General features: G+C 45.4%; 1 protein-coding gene across 1 annotated transcript in view; it reads left to right on the top strand.

The window, feature by feature from the left end:
* Positions 1 to 19,526, top strand: part of RALGAPA2 (Ral GTPase activating protein catalytic subunit alpha 2) — a 264,917-nt gene that overhangs the window by 147,426 nt on the left and 97,965 nt on the right. The window contains 5 exon segments of the mRNA XM_089896513.1: positions 3,817 to 3,945; positions 7,683 to 7,811; positions 8,896 to 8,954; positions 14,185 to 14,293; positions 18,591 to 18,701. Of these exon segments, the coding sequence (XP_089752639.1) occupies positions 3,817 to 3,945; positions 7,683 to 7,811; positions 8,896 to 8,954; positions 14,185 to 14,293; positions 18,591 to 18,701 (537 nt within the window).

The raw sequence follows: 19,526 nt of genomic DNA, 5'->3' as shown, positions 1-19,526 counted from the left end.
GTGGACTTGTAACCAAAAATGAGAGGAAAATACTAGTTTGGTGGTCCGTTCCTCATATTACAGCATTTTGCGGATTGAATTTTATTTCCTCTGAACAAAAAGCGTGCGAAAGAGTTTCATGCTGGTCAATTTTCAAGAATAAGCTTAATTCCTATTTTAGAGTCCATCTTTTTAATGAGCTTATAGTTTTGCTTATTATTTTCAGTCTAGAACGTGGAAAAGAAACTAATTTTTGCTACCAGACTCACTTGACTGGGTACATTCTAGAACTCCTTAGAAGAATGGACTCTTGAATATCTAAAACAGAGCATTTTCCGGTTTTTATTTCATTATTTGCCCTATAAATTATATACACTATGGCTAATTGCTGTAACACTTTGCTAAGGATGTTATTGGAGAGAATTAGTTTTTAGGGTTTTTTAACTTCTGGGAGAATGTAATCTAAGAGGCGTTGGGGACCACCTTTGAAATGTTTTAAAAAGCTCTTTCTGAGTATCAGCAAAATAGTAGTTCACGGAATTCTACAAAGTAAATTCTAGAAAGTAAAAATCCTTCATAGTCCTTCCCTTTTATTTTTACTCTGTTTACTTCTGTGTGACCCTCTTCAGTTTACAAGGCATGTGTTCACATCTCTCCCGTTACCCACAAGTCCAGGGGGAATCAGTCCCTTCTGTGGAAGAGAAACGAGAAGCTCTAAGCTCGACGTGACCTGTCCACGGTCACATACACGAGGTCTTGACCCCAGGCCTGGGGCTCTTTTTACTCTGCCACAGTCTGACTTGAGTACAGGGGCATTTTCCACCATGATCACAAAGGAGGGGGCACTGAATAGCCCTGAGTCGAACCCGGGGTGCCATGGCCCTGGCTCTGCCAGCCCTGTGACCCCCGGACAGGTGGCTGGAGCGGGCACAGAACTTCTCTCTCCACCCAGGATGCAAACCACGCTGTTAACAAGGAGAGCCTCCATCTGACGGGGATGTTCAGCAAAAACTCAGTAGCCTTGGTTTACCATAATTGTACTGATTTAAGGGTTATTTTCTACTTATGACAGGATACGAGTTTTCCAGAATACTCTTATTTACATGAAAAAAAAGTGAGTTACTTTGAAAAACAGACAAATCATGTTCACTTTGGACTTGAATAGGACAAAAAGCATGAGGGTTGTATGTGAATAATTTGTGTTTGGGAAGCACCATCCTGTTCAGTCTCCCTGAAACCCCAGGGACCCAGGAGAAAGCTTCAGTCTCAAGATTTTCATTTTCGCAAGGATTCCGGCTGTCGCCGTGGTCTCAGTGTGTGGACAGGAAGGCTCGTACCAGAAGTACCGGCAGCCCTTCGTGGACGTCCCTCTGCTGGGAAGATGCAGCTCCTCTCCTTCGAGCACCACGGTTATTCCTAATTTCAAAATGTCACAAAGATTGTAATCTTTGGGTTGTTCCATTTCAGTGTGGATAAGCAAAAGAAGCAAGCATATGGCCCTAACTTGGCCGACTGGCCATACAGCCCCCTCTTTAACCCCCATATTAACCCCAGCCCAGAGCTGCTGTAACTGGCGGCCTCACTTCTCCTGGGGGCTGCCTTCCGTGGGTGGCGGGCAGGCTAGGCCAGCCATCTGTTATTTTGCCTTCTCTTTCCAACCTTCTCGCCCGTAGAAACAGGTTCCGTTCAAGAGACTGGCCGGGGTCCAGGGGGTGGGGAGCCTGTGACATTTCTGCTTCCTTCAGCATCAGTGGCAACTTAGTCATTTCTGGGAATGCCCCACTTGCAGCTCATAGCCTGGACGCATCCGAACCTTGTGAAGCGAAATGGATTTCATGTATAAATTCTGGCTTTAGCTTGTTAAAGGATTTAGTTCATAATTCCCTTAAACGTATCCCAGAAAACCCTTTTTTAAAATTAAACCTCTCAATTCCAGTGGTGCAAAATCTGTGATTTAAGTATGTGCTAAAGGTGTTAAAAACCCACACGGTTCGAGTCTCAGTTCCTCCTCTCAACAGATGGAATTAACACAAACCTAACAAAGTTAACATCATGGTTGTTTGCATTATTAATCTTCCCACGCACGGCATTCTACTACCTTGCGAGCCAGGTTTGCACGAATCCTTTCGTGGCAGCAGATGTCAACAGAAGCGTGCTTCCATCTGCTGCCCGAGACCTTGATGCCTGATACCCCGAGACGAGGCCCAGCACAGAGCGTACCTCTGTGAGTAATTACAGGTGTGTGGTGAGGAGTCCAGGGCATTAATCAGAGGCTTCATTATGAAAAAGGTGGATCTTTTGTTCTGCGCTCAGAGCGGGAGTTGACCACACACTTTCTAAACTGCAGTGTCCATCTGCTCAGCCCCTAGAATGTTTGCCTTGGCTGATGTGGACACTGAAATGTATCAAAGGACGTGATTACAGCAGGTTTAAACATTAACCCGGGGGAAGCGTGGTTCGGGTTTTTCTTTCCTTTCCTCCTTCCTTCCTCCCTTTTATCTGTCTATTTATCTGTTTGTCTCTCTGTTTATTTTTGGTATAGGAAAAAGTCTGCTGAAATGCTAAAACCTTAAGTTAGTACTTGCTAAATAATTTACCATATAAGAGCTCTAATAAAGCACTGCGCCGTCATTTTAAGGACACACACAGCATGATTTGTAGACACTAAATGAGCCTGCTATGTGAGAAAGAAGTCCTAGAAAAAATGTTTTGTGAACACCTAAAGGTTCTCTTTTAAGATTACATGTTGTTCAATAAGGTTATTTTTATGAAAAAGGACTTAATGTGTTAGAATCGAGCACACTGCTATCCCTTGCTCTAATTTAATCAAGTTAAATCAGGATTATTTTAAAGGATTTTCAAATAGCTACACTGAAATTTGAGAAAACAAACCAGAGGTTTTGGGGGGCTTTTTGTTGTTGTTGTTTTGGTATTTTGCTTCTTGTATTTTGCGACTAACTCTAGGTTATATAACTACAAGTCCCATAACTACAGCACTTCAGTGAATTTGATGAATGCACTTGGCCTAGAACTGCATAAAAGCAGTTTGTGGTTTTCTTACTAATCCCCTTTGCACACACTCGCACAGATGGCTTCAGAGACGCGGCCTGGCCGTGGATGGCACGAACGCCGTCCAGGAGAAGAGCCCTGGTCTGCCACGGGCTGGAATGAGGCAACGCCTCAGAACAGAGCTGGCGGGCAGGGGCCAGCCGGCCACCCACCAGTGAGAGGCCCTTCCAGACCCAGGGACACCAGGTGTCTGCGGGCAGATGGTCCACACGCAGCACTGGGCACACGTGCCTTGCCACCCACTTCTACCCGGAGCCCCACCGACCACCTGACCTTGGCGTGTGACCCATCCCAGCGGGACCCACACTCCCATTGTTTCACACAGGAGTCGCCCGAAGAATGCAAGTTTCCATCTCTGCCTACTTCAGGAGTTTGTAATAGAACAGTGTGCTTTGACTTTTGAAAATTGAAGAAGATGAGAAGTGATAGCTGCTTGCAGGTTTAATTTATTTATCTACCTCAACACTCCTGTAGCTTGTCCGAGGAGCCCACCTCTACATGGAAGATGGAAGAGTGTCTAGTCCCAATGCCACAATTCAGGTCTTGGACAAGTCACCCTACAGTTTAAGGTCTCCATCCTCTTACGTGTAAAATGAGTACACAATAGCCCCTGGACTAACTCATCTCCTGGAACCCTTTTCACTGAAAAAGTTCCGTGGTCTGTTTTCTTTCAGATAATCTCACAGTAGTCATATGTACAGACGAACTGATGACTTTGGAATTTTGGTCTGGAAACTTACAGTTGTGTTTTCTTTTCTCCCCTTCTAGGATATCTTAAATACCGTTGTAAGGCACTGCCCACCCCGCTTTTTCTCCCTGGGTTTGCCCGGCTTCTCCATGCTGGTGGGGGACTTCATCACGGCCGCTGCCAGGGTCCTCAGTGCAGACACGCTGGCGGTGAGTGTGACAATGCTCAGCATCCCAGCTCCCAGGAGGCTTCACAGCGGCTAACAAGGTTCAGATTTCTCCACTCCTAACAGGTGTTGACTCATTAGTGCAACGTGAAACCGGGCTCTCGGGTAGATGCCCTGGCAGCTGATGTGTGAAATTGTAGGATAAGATGACACACTGGTAGTGGAAAGGCGTTTCATCAAAAGGCCAGAGTGTGAGAAATCATGTCCTCACTACTATTGCAGCACATTTACACAGTCAGAGGCAGGACTGGTCTCCTAGAATCTTGTTAGCATTTTTCAGTAAATGGTGGCACAGACACTAATGTCTGTGGTCAAGAGAGATTTTTTTTTTTTGCGGTACGCGGGCCTCTCACCATTGTGGCCTCTCCCGTTGTGGAGCACAGGCTCTGGACGCGCAGGCTCAGCGGCCATGGTTCGCGGGTGCAGCCGCTCCGCGGCATGTGGGATCTTCCCGTACCGGGGCACGAACCCGTATCCCCTGCATCGGCAGGCGGACTCTCAACCACTGCGCCACCAGGGAAGCCCAAGAGAGAATTTTAAGTGTACATCATCAATAAGGTTTTTTTTCTATTATTAAGTCTTAGTTATAAGTCTAATAGAAAATATTTTCTTAAAATGTTAGAACACTAAAATTTTTAACCAGAAAATTAATATATATCGTTGTATTCATATGCCATAAAACTCTGTCAGAATTCTTGTACTAAGAAATGAGAAGCAAGTGGGCTAAGCGAGCGCTAAGGGCTACGAAAAGAATTGATTTGTAGTCTCCACCTTTACCTCCACTATTAGGGCGATGTATTAACGCCTTTGAGAGGACACTCTCACCCATTTCAATTTAAAGGCCTCTCACAGTTGTGCTCTGTACAGCTGTTACTGTTCAGAGCCAGTTTTCCCTTCTTTAAATGGTGTAAATAAAACTAGCTTTACTGTTTGCCAGGCACTTCTATTGAAATCAGTGTGAGTATCTAGCTACCTAAATTCTGTTTGACACGTTGTTACTTTCTTATTCTACTTATTTCTTCACTGCAGGGCAAATTCAAACTCCAACCCTGGGTTTTGAATTAAATTGTTTTTTTAATGCTTTGTATAGCTGGTATTTCATGCGCTTTTTCTTCTAGGGGTAAATTAAAAAGCGAAGGAGGGAAGAGAGACAGGAGCAAAAGGGATGGATGAGTGAAAAGAAGGAAGAAAGAAGGAAAATGTTGAATTTGTTCAACTGTTTTTCTTTTTTGTAAAGACTATGACAACTTTTCATACTTATTTCTGAAAAACTTTTTGTAGGATAATCATTCTCAAGGAACCTTCTAATTTACTTTTAACCATTCAAATCAACATTGAAAAAACTTTGGGAAAAAAATTGAAAAACTTTGGAAAAAACATTGAAAAAACAGGATATAGGAAGGAAAATACTTTATTGAAATTTTCCTTACTTGCTCTGAGAGTTTCCTGTGAAAATGCTGGCGCCCTTTCTAGTGATAATATCATGCACGGTGGTCATTCTCTGTGAAAATTTATCTTTCGACTAGATGAGCTATTAAAGTGGCCTTCCAAAACATTTGTTTAAAGAGAGAGAGAGAGAGAAAATATGAGAATGTGAGTGTAAGATTTATATTACATAAAGGAACAATAACTCTGAATTACTTTGAATCACTCTCTGAGTTTAAACTTGAGGTTTAAAATTGTAGGAGAACTAGTGAGAGGTGTTCGGATAGGGACACACCTGCTCAGTCAGAATTTTCCGTTAATGACAAGCCTGGAGGACTCCTGGTACGTAGATCTGCCTGCTGAGGCCACGAGGGAAAGAGAAACGCGTGCACAAGTACCCAGGAGGTGGGGGAAGATCGTGCTCAGCAAATATTGTTATCACAGCTCCAAACTAGAGACGATCCGAAAGTCCACCAGCGGCAGAGTGGATGCATCCTGATGTGCACACAGCGAGGGATATTACATGTAATTCTCTCCCCATTCTCCATCCTGCAGCCCTGCCCAGCCAGGCCCAGGGTCCTTCCCAGCATTGTGGGTACTAGTCATCCATCCTGGGGCAACAGACTCACAGGCCTCGCTCTTCTGTGTGTAAATTGGGGCTCACCACAGGCCCAGTACCCAGGCAAAAAAATTATCTAGATTTACTCCGTTCTTTGAATAAAGCTGCGTGACAGCTCTTTATTTTATGTAGGAGCTATTGTTTTGTATCCAGTGGTTACAGAGTCACACACGACTCAGGGGAAAAAATCAGCCTCAGCGAGGTTCAAACCAAGACTATATGGTGGGTCAAGGGAACCGTTAGTGAAGGCCGAAAGAACAAGTCTGTGGGAGAAACACTGACTGCGGACGTACTATATGCCAGGACCTGGCCTGCGTAAATGTGACAGGGAACCCATCCTCCGGGAATCGGACAGGTAAACTAAGCGTTAATATTTGCACATAAGTTTCTAGCAGCCACAATAGAAGCACCTCCAGAACCCAGAGGGGTGCCAGTGTGGGACCAGTTAATTCTGCATGATGAGAGCTGGAAGGGAAGGCATCTGTTAGAAAAGCCTTCATGGAAGAAGCAAAGCTGACGCGGAGACCTGCAGGGTGGGCCCTGTCCATCCGTGAATGAGAGCCACAGCCACCACCTTGTCCCCAGGTGGTGTTTACTGGGCATCCTCGGGGGAGAGAAGTGATGAAGACTGTCTGCCCCCGTCTTCGTGGGGAATGCAAACATCAAATGAATACATAACGCGTCGTCAGGAAGTGATGAATACCAAGGGAAAACCCAAAGCAGGGATGCTGGAGGACACAGAGGTGGAATGACACAATGTCTTGAATTTGCTTTAAAACTGAAAGTGGAAAACTTTTAAACAAATTTTAAATATTGAAATGAAAAAAACGAAAAGGAGATAAATGAGGCAAGAGTGGTAACATCTTGAGTCTAGGCATTGGGTGCATGGATATAACATTCTGTCTACTTTTACATTTAGAGATTTTCTTAACAGGAAAATAGAGGAAGGTACAGGTAGCAGGTAAGGGGGCAGTGATGGAGGCTGGGTGGTGTCACACAGAACCATAGCACCCTGTGGCGAGGGGGCGCTTGTCAGGGGAGATGGCTTCTGGACCCCGACTGGAGATGGCAAACAGGTAGTCGGATCTACAGATCTGGACTCAGGAAGGAAGCCAGGGCTACCGAGAGGTGCTGAGGGGTCGGCGACACGTAGGAGGCATTTAAACCCTCGGGTCTGGACATCCCGGATGAGTTGAGTGTAGATCTCGGAGGGAAGAGGGCCGAGAATTGCACTCAGCACCCTGGAGTCTATATCCTGAGGAGGCGAGGGGTCCCAGCAAGGAGACTGTCAGGTCCCCTGGGGAACCAAGAAAGGTGTCCAAGCGATGGAAGGGCTCCCAGGTGCACGGGAGCTGTCAGCTGCATCCCCTGCCGTGCGGGGTCGGGTGAGACCAGGCCTGGATGGGAACTGGTGGGTCTCGTGTTGTGGGGGTCATGTAACGAGAAGCTGTGTGCTCACTGACCAACTTTGAAAAACCTGAACATTTTGGTGTTAGTAGTTTCAAATCTTTGTATTTAAAAAATGAAGTAAAACAGGAAACAGTAAACTTCACCCCTGATGCCGTTGCCCCAGCAGGGCTGCCTCAAAATCATGAAAAAGTAAAACACATTGTTGCTTATCTAACGTTTATAACCAGAAGGAAAATGTGTGTCTCACTTCCCTTTGCCGTGTGCAGGCCCCTCGTTTGGAAGCCCTCACCATTCTCGGGTCTCTGGTCTGCTTTCCCAACACCTACCGCGAGATCCCTCTGTGGCAGCCGGTGCCCGAAGTTACTGAAGTCACCAGGGGAACGGAAGATGTCAAGGTACGTGATGCAATGACCGAATCTCAGGTTAGCATCTTCTATAAATTTATTTAGTTAGTTATTTTTTATTTTTGACTGTGTTGGGTCTTCGCTGCTGTGCACGGGCTTCCTCTAGTTGAGGTGAGCGGGGGCTACTCTTCGTTGTGGTACGCGGGCTTCTCATTGCAGTGGCTTCTCTTGTTGCAGAGCATGGGCTCTAGGCGCGCAGGCTTCAGTAGCTGCTCCGCGGCATGTGGGATCTTCCCGGGCCCGGGATCGAACCCATGTCCTCCTGCATTGGCAGGCGGATTCTTAACCACTGCGCCACCAGGGGAGCCCTGGTTAGCATCTTCTAACTCGAGCTGTGTGGTTCTCTCTTCCATTATTATGCATTGAGCTGTTATCCCTGAAAGTTTGGCTATATCGTTTAGATGTATCAATTGTTTTTTTAGAAGGCTGGTTTTGGGAGGATTAAATGAACTAGATGGAGAGCGATGGTTAGGTTCCTCGGGTGTTTTTTATTAGATCTGTTTATCATGCCTACGGATCATGATTATGTAATGAATCATTCTTTGTAATAATTTTATTAGTGTAACTATGCTGCATTAGTGCATCAAATGAATTTATAAGAAATAATTGAAATAAGCAAAACATTGAAGCCCATTGTTGGCCTGATTAAATACTACTACTATTTGAGGTTCTAAATTAATCCTTGGAGAATAAAATTAAACAGTCTCTCCTCAGCTGACTTTGGGGCAAAGAAAAATGCTTTTCAAATCAATTTATCTATCTATAGTACACAAGTACAGCGTGTAATTCAGTGTACGATGTGTAATCCAGTGGAAGTAAAAGAAAACCGAGATTTTTCCTATGACGAAGAGTCATTTGCTCTGCTTGGTTTTTATTGTATACACAGAAAAGCTCTCCCCTAGGCAGGCTCAAAGCCCTGCGAGCCCCCGGCTGAGACCACCATGCTGCTCCCCTGAGCCCCTTGTGTCCTTCCCCCAGTCCTTCAGTGGCCCCTCACTGCCTAGAATGAGGACAGAACATGTGGGAAATCAACTACTAAACAAGGTTTTTATTTTACGTCATTTTGTGTTTTTAGCACTACCTCATAAGTATTTTACTGAAGAATGCCACAGAGGAACCAAATGAGAGTGCAAGGTAAATGCTAAATAAAAGGTAAACTAGTTTAGAATTTTAGGATACACATTCATGTGTCATCAGTTAATATTAAAAATGCTTATTCTTTCACATTACTCTTACACTAAAAAGTACAGTAAGAACTATGTGGGGAAAATGCTTTATTAATTTTTTCAAAGGTGCCATTATTAAGTGAAAAGCACAAGGTGTAGATGATTGTGTGTAGCACATGCTACCTTTTGTGTAAGAAAAAGCAAGATTGTGAATACGTAGGTGTATTCCCTGGTATTTTTAACAAGGAAGAAAATGGAAGGATAAACCGAAATGTATAAAAATGATGTACTTACAGGATAGTGATTCTCAATCGGCAGTGATTTTGTATCCCAGGAAACATTCAGCAATGTCTGGAAACATTTTGGTTGCTTCCACCAGGCATCTGAGGTTGCTGGCAGTCTGTGGCCAAGATAGGAGGTTTTCTGGGGCACGTACAGAGTGAAAAGTTCCTATCTGTTCTCCCCAGGTGAGGCCCGGAGCTGGGAGCACTGGTGGCGGGCACAGCAGTTTCTGATCCTCAACCTCCAAGCTTGTAAGGTCACCAGAAGCCCAGCTCCGCCTCTTGCTCGTGTCCTGCTCCCTCCGGGCCGGTTCCAAGCGAGCAGCGGGCACTTGCACTGTCTTGTTAGCTCTCCGATCATTTTCAAGGGTTTTTTCTTTTGTATTTTGTCTAACTTCTTCACTTACCTTCAGTGGACGGTTCAGTCACAATTTTCTAGTCTGCCATTACCAGAAGCTGTAAATTCGTGAATCAATTTGATAATATTAAATAACCTTGCATTTGGGGATAAACACAACTTGGTTTACACAGCACTGGATCTGATTTGACTAACATTTTGTTCAGGAAAGTTGCATTTATATTCATGGCCTTTAATTTTCTCTCCCCATCCTGTCCTTGTCAAGCTTGATTACAAGGTTATATAGTCTCACAAAATGAGCGAAGTGCTGTTTCATTCTGTTCAGTCAGCAAGAGTTTTTGTAAAATTGGACTTGATAGTCTTGTGTATTTATTTAATAGACCTTGATAGTAAAACTATCAAGGTATTTTCTTTATAAGAAGGTTCACCACGGACTCATTTTCTTCAATGATTTTAAGGAAAAGGTTTTTTTTGACAGTTTAGATGAACTAAAATTTTCTAAAAACTTGTCCATTCCAAGTTTTGAAACATTGTGGCATCCACGGTGTTTCCATTATCCCTTTGCTATCTTTTATCTCTTTCACTTCTATAGCTATAAGCACTTTTTAATCTCTGACACTTTTTGTGTGTCCTCTGATTTTTCTCACTAGTCTTACCAAATATCTGTCAATTTTATTGGTCTTTTCAAAGAAGAGACTTTTGTCTTTGTTCAACCTCTCTATTCTATATTTTAATTTCCTACTCTCTGCTCTTTTTTTAATGTTTGTTCTACTTTCTTTACATTCTGTAATTCTTTTTCTCACTTTTGAAGTTGTATACTTAGTATATTAATTCTCAGCCTTTCTTTTACGCAAATATGAACAGTTAAGTCCATATGTTTATTTCTAGGTGCTACTTTGTCTGAGTTCTTTAAGTTTTGATATGTAATATTTTTGCATTACAAAGTTTTTCCAGTTTCCATTATGATTCCTTCATTGAGTCATGATTTATTGAGCAATATATTTCTTAATTTCCAAAAATGTGGTTACTTCTCTTTATCTTTATGCTGCTGATGTCTTAGTTAATTGCATTGTGGATCAAAAATGTTGTTGGTCTTTGGAATTGTTGAGATTTGCTTTATGGTCCAATATGTAGTCAGTTTTTGCAAATGTCCCACATATGCTTGAAAGAATGTATATACTATTCTTCAGTTGTTGGGTGTAGTGTTCTAGATGTGTCCATTAGATTAATTTTTTAAATCATGTGTTTCAAATATTACATATTCTTTCTATTTTTTTCATCATCTAGATCATTTACTGAGAAAGATATGTTAAAAATCTCCCAATTTTATGGTGCATTTATATATTTCTCTTCGTATTTCTGTCAGTCTTTGTTTTATATATTTTGAAGCTATGTTATTAGCTGCACAGAAGTGTAAAATTATCCTATCTCTATAGTTAATCAAATCTTTTATATTTATGTAGTGACCCCTTTATCTTTAAGGGTGATTTTTTTATCTTAAAGACCAGTTGTCTGATATTGATTCAGCTATATTTTAAAATAATATTTTCTTTTAAATTTAACCTTTCTGTATTCTTCTCTTTTAAATGTCTTTGCAAAAGCTATACATACTTGATTTTATGTGTTTATCCTGTCTGATCTTTAGCTTTTAACTGAAGCTTTAGTTCATTTGCATTTACTGTAGTTACTGATGTATTTGGATGTAACTCTTTCATCTTATTTTATATTTTGCTATTTGTCTTTTTCAATATTTCTTTCATTTTCTCCTGTTTTTTTACCTTCATTTCTTTTCACTCACCTTTTCTTCCTTCCTTCCTTCCTTTTTTTGGGAGTGATTGTGTTTTTTTCACACTCCACTTACTACCTCTATTTTTTTAGAAGTCATAGACTTTCAGTTCTTTTAGAGGCTGCCTTAGAAATTTTAATATGCATACTTATCTTGCTAGTTCTTAGTCTGTCTTTATCCTCCTCCTGAACGATGCCAGTTCCTTAGAATGTAATATTCTGCTTTTGCTCCTCTGTCACTGTAGCTGTTCCTCTCCTGTCTGCCTTCTCTACCTACCTCTGGGGGTTAGAGTGGCTCGGGGTTTAGGGCTGGCTGTCTTTCCCTCTGCATGGCGTTCCCAGGTGCTCTTATTCATTTCACCAGACTTTTTTAACACCATCTGCTTGCTGATGATACTGAATTTATTTTCCTGGCCCCTTCTGTCAACCCCTTAAGTATTCAGGCTTTTATATTAAACTGCCTACTTGATATCTCAACCTGGGTGTCTTAACACATGTAAACTTAGCACAACCATAACTGAAGCCTTGGGTCTAACTGTCCTCAGACATCATCTCAGTACTGGTCACCATCATCTGCCCAGACTGTCAATTCAGAAACTTGGGAAAATCCTTGATTTCTCCTTTACCCGCACCTGCTCCATTCAGACCTTCAACGAGTCTTGGCCGTATCTTTCTTCCCTCTTTTCCTTTAGTGTAGAAAGCCAAATTCCTGTGGAGTTAAAAGTGGAATAGAAATATGTATAATACGGTCAGTCTTTCTTAGTTGTGTGTAAAAGGAGTTAGGCAGTTAGGCAGGAGTTAGGAGTTAGGAGTTAAGGTCATATGAGTGTAGATAAGCAAGCAGACTGAAATATGATCAAGATTCAAATAAATGGAGGAGAACTGAGAGAGAATATAGTTATAATTGTGAGTGATAGTAATTCAGAAAAATGAAGAAAAAGCAAGAGGTTTTTGTTGTATACATTGGAGTGGTATGAGATGGCGTAGTAGCAAACAGTATTAAGAGAGTGTATTGGGATACAGACTGAGAGTAAGGTAATACTGCCAGTAGCTTAAAAAAGAGTCTTGATAGATAAAACTCATTCACAATCACAGAGGACATCCTGGGGATATAGAGAACATGAGGAGTCACTGGGAGTGTAAGAATAGGAAGATGCTAAATGAGGGTGTTAAATGATGAATTTCAAAGAGAGAAAATAGCAGGAAGAGCTGTTATAAGCAAGTGTGGCTTAAAACTCAAGGCAGGTGAGAGTAGCTTAGGTTATAAAACCATTTTACAGGTCACAGTATTCTCCATAGTACAAGGCTAATAGTTACAGAGAAATGCAGGTGTTCCTAGAAACGAGAGCTCTTAACAAATTGCACTTAACAAATAGGTTAATGGGTCGTAAAAAAAAGAAAAAAAAGAATATACACACGTATATATACACACATGCACTCAAAGGAAGAGCAGCTCTTAAAATGGTAACAGTATGATTTGGGGCATAATTCCAAGTGGTATAGTTTTCATGGGTCAAACAATCAGTCTGAGTTCGGCTGAGGGAAGATAAAGAGGCTTTGGGAAAGAATATAGAGTTCTTGGGAATAACTATAGACTAAGATGCAAAGGGCAATTTCTAGGAATTGGGCAAGAGAAGAGAGACGTGTAGACAATTCTAGACAGTCAGGAAGGTGTGGAGCTCCGTCTAATGCCGGCGCCGGAGAAACAAGAAAGGCCCGGCACGCACCTTGTAACCGAGGTAAAAGCACAGCTGTTACCGAGGGAGTTTTGGTAGAAGGTGACTTGGTCGCCAAAGGGGTTTTAATTAACTGGTTCGGAAGCACTTAGTCCATTCTGATCCAAAGAGGTGAGAATCCAGTGAAGTATGGTGGTTTTAAAACCTCAAAATAGCTTGATTTTAATTGCTGAATTATACTGATGGCCTTTAAGGGGCGTTCAGTGTGGAGGGATGGGCAGTGTGTCCGGTTTGACTGGCCCTGGATGTGACCTCCTGCTACAGAGAACAGCATATTACATATAACAGCAAGCGTCTGGTTCCAAGTAGTGGTTTGAAGCCCCTTTTTGTTCAGAAAGTGAGCAGGTTGGGGGGCAAGCATTTAAATTTCATATACATGCATTCAGGAAACATTCAGAAGAATGTGACTTTTTGATCATTGCAAAAGATAGTAGAGTGTATCAATTCCAAAGAGAATTACTATCCAATCTTGACTTATAATTGAGGAAGGTAATTTTTAAAGGAGTATGCAACTTAAAGAATATTTTGTCTTAACACATTTTTTAAAAGAAGTAACAGTGAAACTTATTTTGAAAGTTGTACTCAGGTATTCTTTACGATAAAATACAGGATTTGTCCTCTGTTTTTGGTAAGTGTTGTGTATTTTATTGTAAGGAAAACAATTACAAACTCAATTTCCAACAATCTTCTAAGATTCATGTTTTTGATTCTTCCTCAAAAATATCCTGAAGCAAGAAATTGTAATAAAAAAATTAGTTTCAGCAAAAATAAGTGATACATGTGCTGTGACAATTAACAGAAAATATATCATTTATTTCATTAAATATTTAATTACTAACCATTATGAATATTTCTATTTGTCCTGAAAACTGGTCTGTTGAGGGTACCTTATCTTTTTTCTCAAGAAGACATTTTGTTAATGTGTCTGTAACTTTTGTACTTTGTAAACAAGGCTTAAAATATTTTGTCTTTTGAAAATACCAAGAAAATGAATCTCTTCGTGAGAGTTTTCCTCCTTGTCTCCTTCTTTTTCAAAAGGTGCATTGCCATTTGCTCCCTTGGGGTCTGGATCTGTGAAGAGCTTGCACAGGGCACAAACCATCCTCAGCTGAGAGAGGCCGTCAACGTGATAGGCGTCACTTTGAAGGTATTGCCAGTTCGTCATGTGTATTTGACATTAAGCTGTTTCCCAGGTATTCAACCCGTTTCAGTTTGAATTAGCCCCATTTCTATTTCCCCCTACATTACAGAGAAGTTTTGATTCAGAAATCTTTTCTCTCAAACCCACGTTGAACGTTCTGTGAGGGGTCCTGGCAAAGCCGCCGATGGCTGCTTACCCACTGGCGGCTGCAGCCTGGCTGTCCATAGCCTGAGCTTCGTGGACCGGCCCAGTGGGTTCCTCTGGTGGCTGGGCAGCTCCTGGGGCAAGCAGGATGCCTGTCACCTGTGGGTTGGAGTGACAAGAAAGTGGGGTTTCATGCCCTGGCCTCCTCGGCGGGACCAGGAGAGACCGGACAGCTCCTGGGCAACAGCCTGAGTGTTTCACGTCAGTGGGGCCTTGGGCACTTTGAGGATGTCTCTCTTCCTTGGCTTTGTTAGTAAGAAGAGCTGCCATGTGCTGCGTGCTCACCTCATGCTGGGCCAGATTTTTCTTAGTATTTCTGTAAATTTTCAAAAAGTTCTTTAATTTTTCTATAATTATGAGGAGAAACATTAAGGCAGCAGGAGAGAATGTACCTGCCGTGTCGAGCCCTGTCAGGGGCGTCCCAGCGCAGTGCACGGACTGAGCCATGGAATCCCGCCACCCCTGTGGACACTGCTGCTTCCCCCATTTTAGAAATAAAAGAGAAGGCGACTAAGGGGAAGGCCAGGGAACCTGCTCCAGCTTGAATTGCTGAGAAATCAGAGGGCCAGGATCAGTCAGATTGGCCTCCCTTTAAACATTGTAAATAACAGAGGAGAACTCCTGGACAGAAGTCGTGGGCCCTGGGGCAGCTCCCTCACCTTTCAGTGCCTGTGTCGCCGCGCTGGTTGGAAGGGGGAGCACATCTATATAAGAGAACCGAGGGCCAGAGAGGAAAGAGCAGCCTTAAGGAACACGGGGATGGTGAGCAGCCATTCTGGGAAGAGGGCCTTAGGGGGCTTGGGGCTCTACCAGGTGGAGGAGAGCGCAGGGGAGGGGAGGGGGAGGAGGGGGAGGGGAGGGGGAGGAGGGGAGGGGAGGGGGAGGAGGGAGGGGGAGGAGGGGGAGGGGAGGGGGAGGAGGGGGAGGGGAGGGGAGGAGGGGGAGGGGAGGGGAAGAGGGGGAGGGGAGGGGAAGAGGGGGAGGGGAGGGGAAGAGGGGGAGGGGAGGGGAAGGGGGGAGGGGAGGGGAGGGGGAAGAGGAGGAGGGGGAGAAGGGGGGAGGAAGAGGAGGGAAGAGGGCCTTAGGGGGCTTGGGACTCTACCAGGGGGAGGAGAGCTCAGGGGAGGGGAGGGGGAAGAGGGGGAGGGGAGGGGAAGAGGGGGAGGGGGAGGGGAAGAGGGGGAGGGGGAGGGGGAGAAGGAGGGAGTGGGGAGGAGGGGGAGAAGGAGGGAGGAGGAGGAGGGAAGAGGGCCTTAGGGGGCTTGGGGCTCTACCAGGGGGAGGAGAGCTCAGGGGAGGGGAGGGGGAAGAGGGGGAGGGGAGGGGGAGAAGGGGAGGAGAAGAAACAGAGGTGGGGGTGGGGGGGAGGAGGAGGCTTGGCCCTACCTGTCCAGTTGGCAGCAGGGAGCACGAGTTCTGCCTGTGGGCTTTGCATGGCTCCGTCTCCGGGCTCTGCTCTGCTGGAACCGTGCCCTCCAGGAGCGCTTGGCGAGGTTGACATAGGTGTCCCCTCAGGCACGGGAAGGGCATGGGCAGCAAAGCTAGGGAAGCGCCCGCCAGGGGGTGTCGATAAAAACCAGCCTCTGGCCATGACAGCGATGGGAACAAAGTGCTGTGCAGCCTCTGGAGAAGTCCACTCGGCTACTCGTTTGTTGCGGGTGGGAGCTTGTGTGGGCAGCGGGGTGGGACTCTGCTAAGCCAGAGCCAGACTTACAGACTCCGGCGTCCTCATGGGGGAGCGGCAGCATCAGCGCTCGGGCCCTGCGTTCCTGCCCTCAGCCCCACTGTCCTCCTTCTCTTGCCCATCTTAGGAGCCATAGTCGACTCTCCCTTCCTCACCACCATGGTCCTGGTCACCGGGTCCTGAACGGCCTTCGATCACTCCCGCCTGCTGCCCGGGGCCACCCCTCCCACAGCTGGCTCCCTTGGCCTCCTCCCCAGCCCACCCCCACCCCGACCCCCATGGCCCGAGCCTGGACCTGCACATCTGCCCTCCGTGCTGCTGCCAGAGAGGGACGTCCATGAGTGGGCCCCTGCCTGCTGCACCAAGCTGCCAGTTCCTTCAGAGCAGGGACTGTGTCACCCTGTACGTCTTGTCCTCTGTGCTGCTCATTTGGTGCCGGGTACATTGTTGGTACCCCGTGGGCATGTGCTGGTGAGCAAGTGGGTGATATGTTTCATCCCCACATCCCGCAGCCCTCCACATGTCAGGAACACCACCGCCCTCGCAGACCTCCATAGCGACTCTTCTTGACTCTTCTTGCCTTGGTGCCTGCACCCTGGGCCCTGGGCCCGCTGCCTGGAAGGAAACTGGCCCCTGCCCGACCCCACGTTCTTCCCGGCTCAGCGCAGCTCTCCCCCTCCCTTCCCCCGCCCCCCACCCCCGGCCCCAGTGGCTTCTCTCTGTCATCTGCCCCCACCTCTCACGCCTCATCCCTCTCTGCCCTCTTGTCTGCCATGTCCCTCATTTCACCATTGTCACTTTGTCTGTCTCCGGCCATAATGCAAGAGCCATGCCAACCTTATGTTTCTACCATGTGACCCGACCAGCGGGACGCAGCAGAAATGCCCCCAGTGCCCACTCTTACTCTTCCTCTCCCTCCACATTCTGACGTCCCCTCAGACCTCCTTGGGGCTGTGCTCAGCATTAGGAATACGACAGAGAATAAGATGCAAGAAGATAAACACACAAAACAACAAGCAAACAAACACAGAGGATCAGCTCTGATAACCCTTGATGCCGTCTAGAAATTACAGCAGGGGAGGAGGATGGAACGGAAGAGCTGGAGGGGGTGGGTTCCACGCCTTTGGGCAGTCTTGGTGGCCTCATGAGGGAGATGACATCTTGAGCCGTGATCTGAAAAATGTGGCAGCACCTGCCGAGTGCAGACCTGGGGAATGAGTGTCCCAGGCAGAGCAAGGAGCCAGGTGCAAAGGCCCTGGGGCAGAAATAAGTTAGAGTGTTTGAGGAGTGGACAGAGGCCATGAGGGTCAGGGGGCGGGAGATCTGGGTGGCCGGAGGAGGCTGTGCAGCGCCCCTTGGGGCAGATGCTCTCACCCCAGGTTTCCTTGTGCCCGTCAGGAGGGGAGCAGTCAGTAACTGTTCTGTAGAAGTAAAACTGACCACCTTTCCCTTCTCATACTGTGATTTGTCACTGAGGTGCTAAATGTTGACTTCTCTCTGTTGTTTTTGTGGCCCTCTGGTCGGTTGGCATCTGCTTCCTGCAACCTGGAGCTCCTGGGGTGGAAATAGCTGAGACGCAAGTCCAGAGGTCTCCCTAGACAGGGACACAGATTTGGTGACAAAGCGTTCTGCCCTAGATGGTGGGGTGTGGATGGCAGTGTGGCCCAGGGTCTGGCCAGGGAGGGAGCACTGGGAGTCCTCATCCCTCCCACACACCCCCAGCCCACAGTCCCTGCGAGAACTGCCCCATTGCTCTGCCATCTCCCAAGAAACAGGGGCACCTAGAGGACCCTGAACACACACCAGACGCAGGAAACAGACTCAATAATAACTGAATATCCCATAACTTTGAATTATGTTCTCCTAGCTTCACATTTTTCACATTTCTTAGAATGTCATATGTGCAGGTTAAGTTTAATTTCATCGGATAGAAAGGCTTTTGATCAATCCTTGTTTCTCCAAGTGTAAAATGAAGATAGCGACTGCCTTATGGAGCTGTTAATGAAGAGTTATCAAGGCGAAAATGAGCACAATTCTCGTAAAAGGTTCAGTACACAGGGGGTACTCAATAATGTACTACATTTCAGTTTCCTCCAGTCGGCAAAACTATCATTTGTGTGATCTGAATAAGGCATTTGAATTTATGCTTTTAATTTCCAAATGATTACATGACAACTACTTGTTTCTATAGAATGTTATGTAAATTAGTACAGCTAGTCTAGCAGAAGGCAGTTACAGGACAGTGACCACATAAAAACTGTCTGGTGATAAGATACATTTTTCATATATTTAATGCACAACAGGGACATGGATCCCCAGATGGAGCTGGAAAGAAATCGTTGTTGGGTTCTTCTTTAGGAATACTGCACACGTGAAGTGAGGTTATTTCGTTTGGGGTTTTGTTTTCTTTTCTAGTTTCCTAACAAAATCGTGGCCCAGGTAGCTTGTGATGTGCTTCAGTTGCTGGTTTCCTACTGGGAAAAGCTTCAGATGTTTGAAACCTCTCTGCCTCGGAAAATTGCAGAAGTAAGTCTTTTTCCCATAATGCTCAAACATCAGCGTGTCCCTTTTATTACATTGGATATTTAATTAATTCTAGATACTCAAATAATGGTTGGAGAACCAACCATTAAACTGCCGTGTGAGTCACCCATTTTCAGAGTAAATTGCGCTGGTTCTTCTCAGCTGCAATTTCAGGCACCACGTAAGAAGCCACCAGTGTTCCAGGGCAGCCTTACACTTGGGGAGTTTGAAAGGCAAACACGACCACAACAAAGAGACCTTTTGTCGATTGGGCTTCATTCATCCAGAGTAATTTGGATGGTGCCAACAAGGAGTCGGCAGCTGGTTGTGATGCCCTGTGTGTGTGGGCGGGGGTGGGGTATGGGGGCCTCTCCCAGACCGAAGGCCCGGACCGAGCTTTCTGCCATAGCGTGATCACCCGGCTGTAATGAGATTACGAATGTAATACCCTCCGTGGGGTCACTGGTGGAGGACGGGGGCAAGAGGAACAGGAAGAACCTCCACGAAAACACCCCAGACATCAGTGGCACGTGAAGGTGCCGGCTTGCACAGGGGCAGGTACCCTCACCCTGTAGGTGTGGTTGGTAAGGCTCGGCTGTTCCTGCCAGGTTTTGTAGCTGCCCTTTAAACATGCCCTGTTCTGTACACACCCAGTGCAGAGGAAGGGCTATGATTTATTTTCTCTCAGCCCTAGACAGATTTCACCCATGAGGTCACTTTGTTCTCTCAGAGATACAGCAGAAATCACAAGTGATTTTCAACCTCAAGGGACCTAGAGTGAAACAGAACTTTGGACGATAGGCATATAAGCTGCTGCAAAGTGTATAG

This window comes from Delphinapterus leucas, chromosome 15 (assembly GCF_059928025.1).
Source record: "Delphinapterus leucas isolate spDelLeu-1000000601 "Yukka" chromosome 15, BTC_Dleu_Yukka2, whole genome shotgun sequence".
NCBI classification, from domain to species: Eukaryota; Metazoa; Chordata; class Mammalia; order Artiodactyla; family Monodontidae; genus Delphinapterus; species Delphinapterus leucas.
Note: the sequence above shows the minus strand (reverse complement) of the source record. Positions and strands in the feature narration are given on the sequence as shown.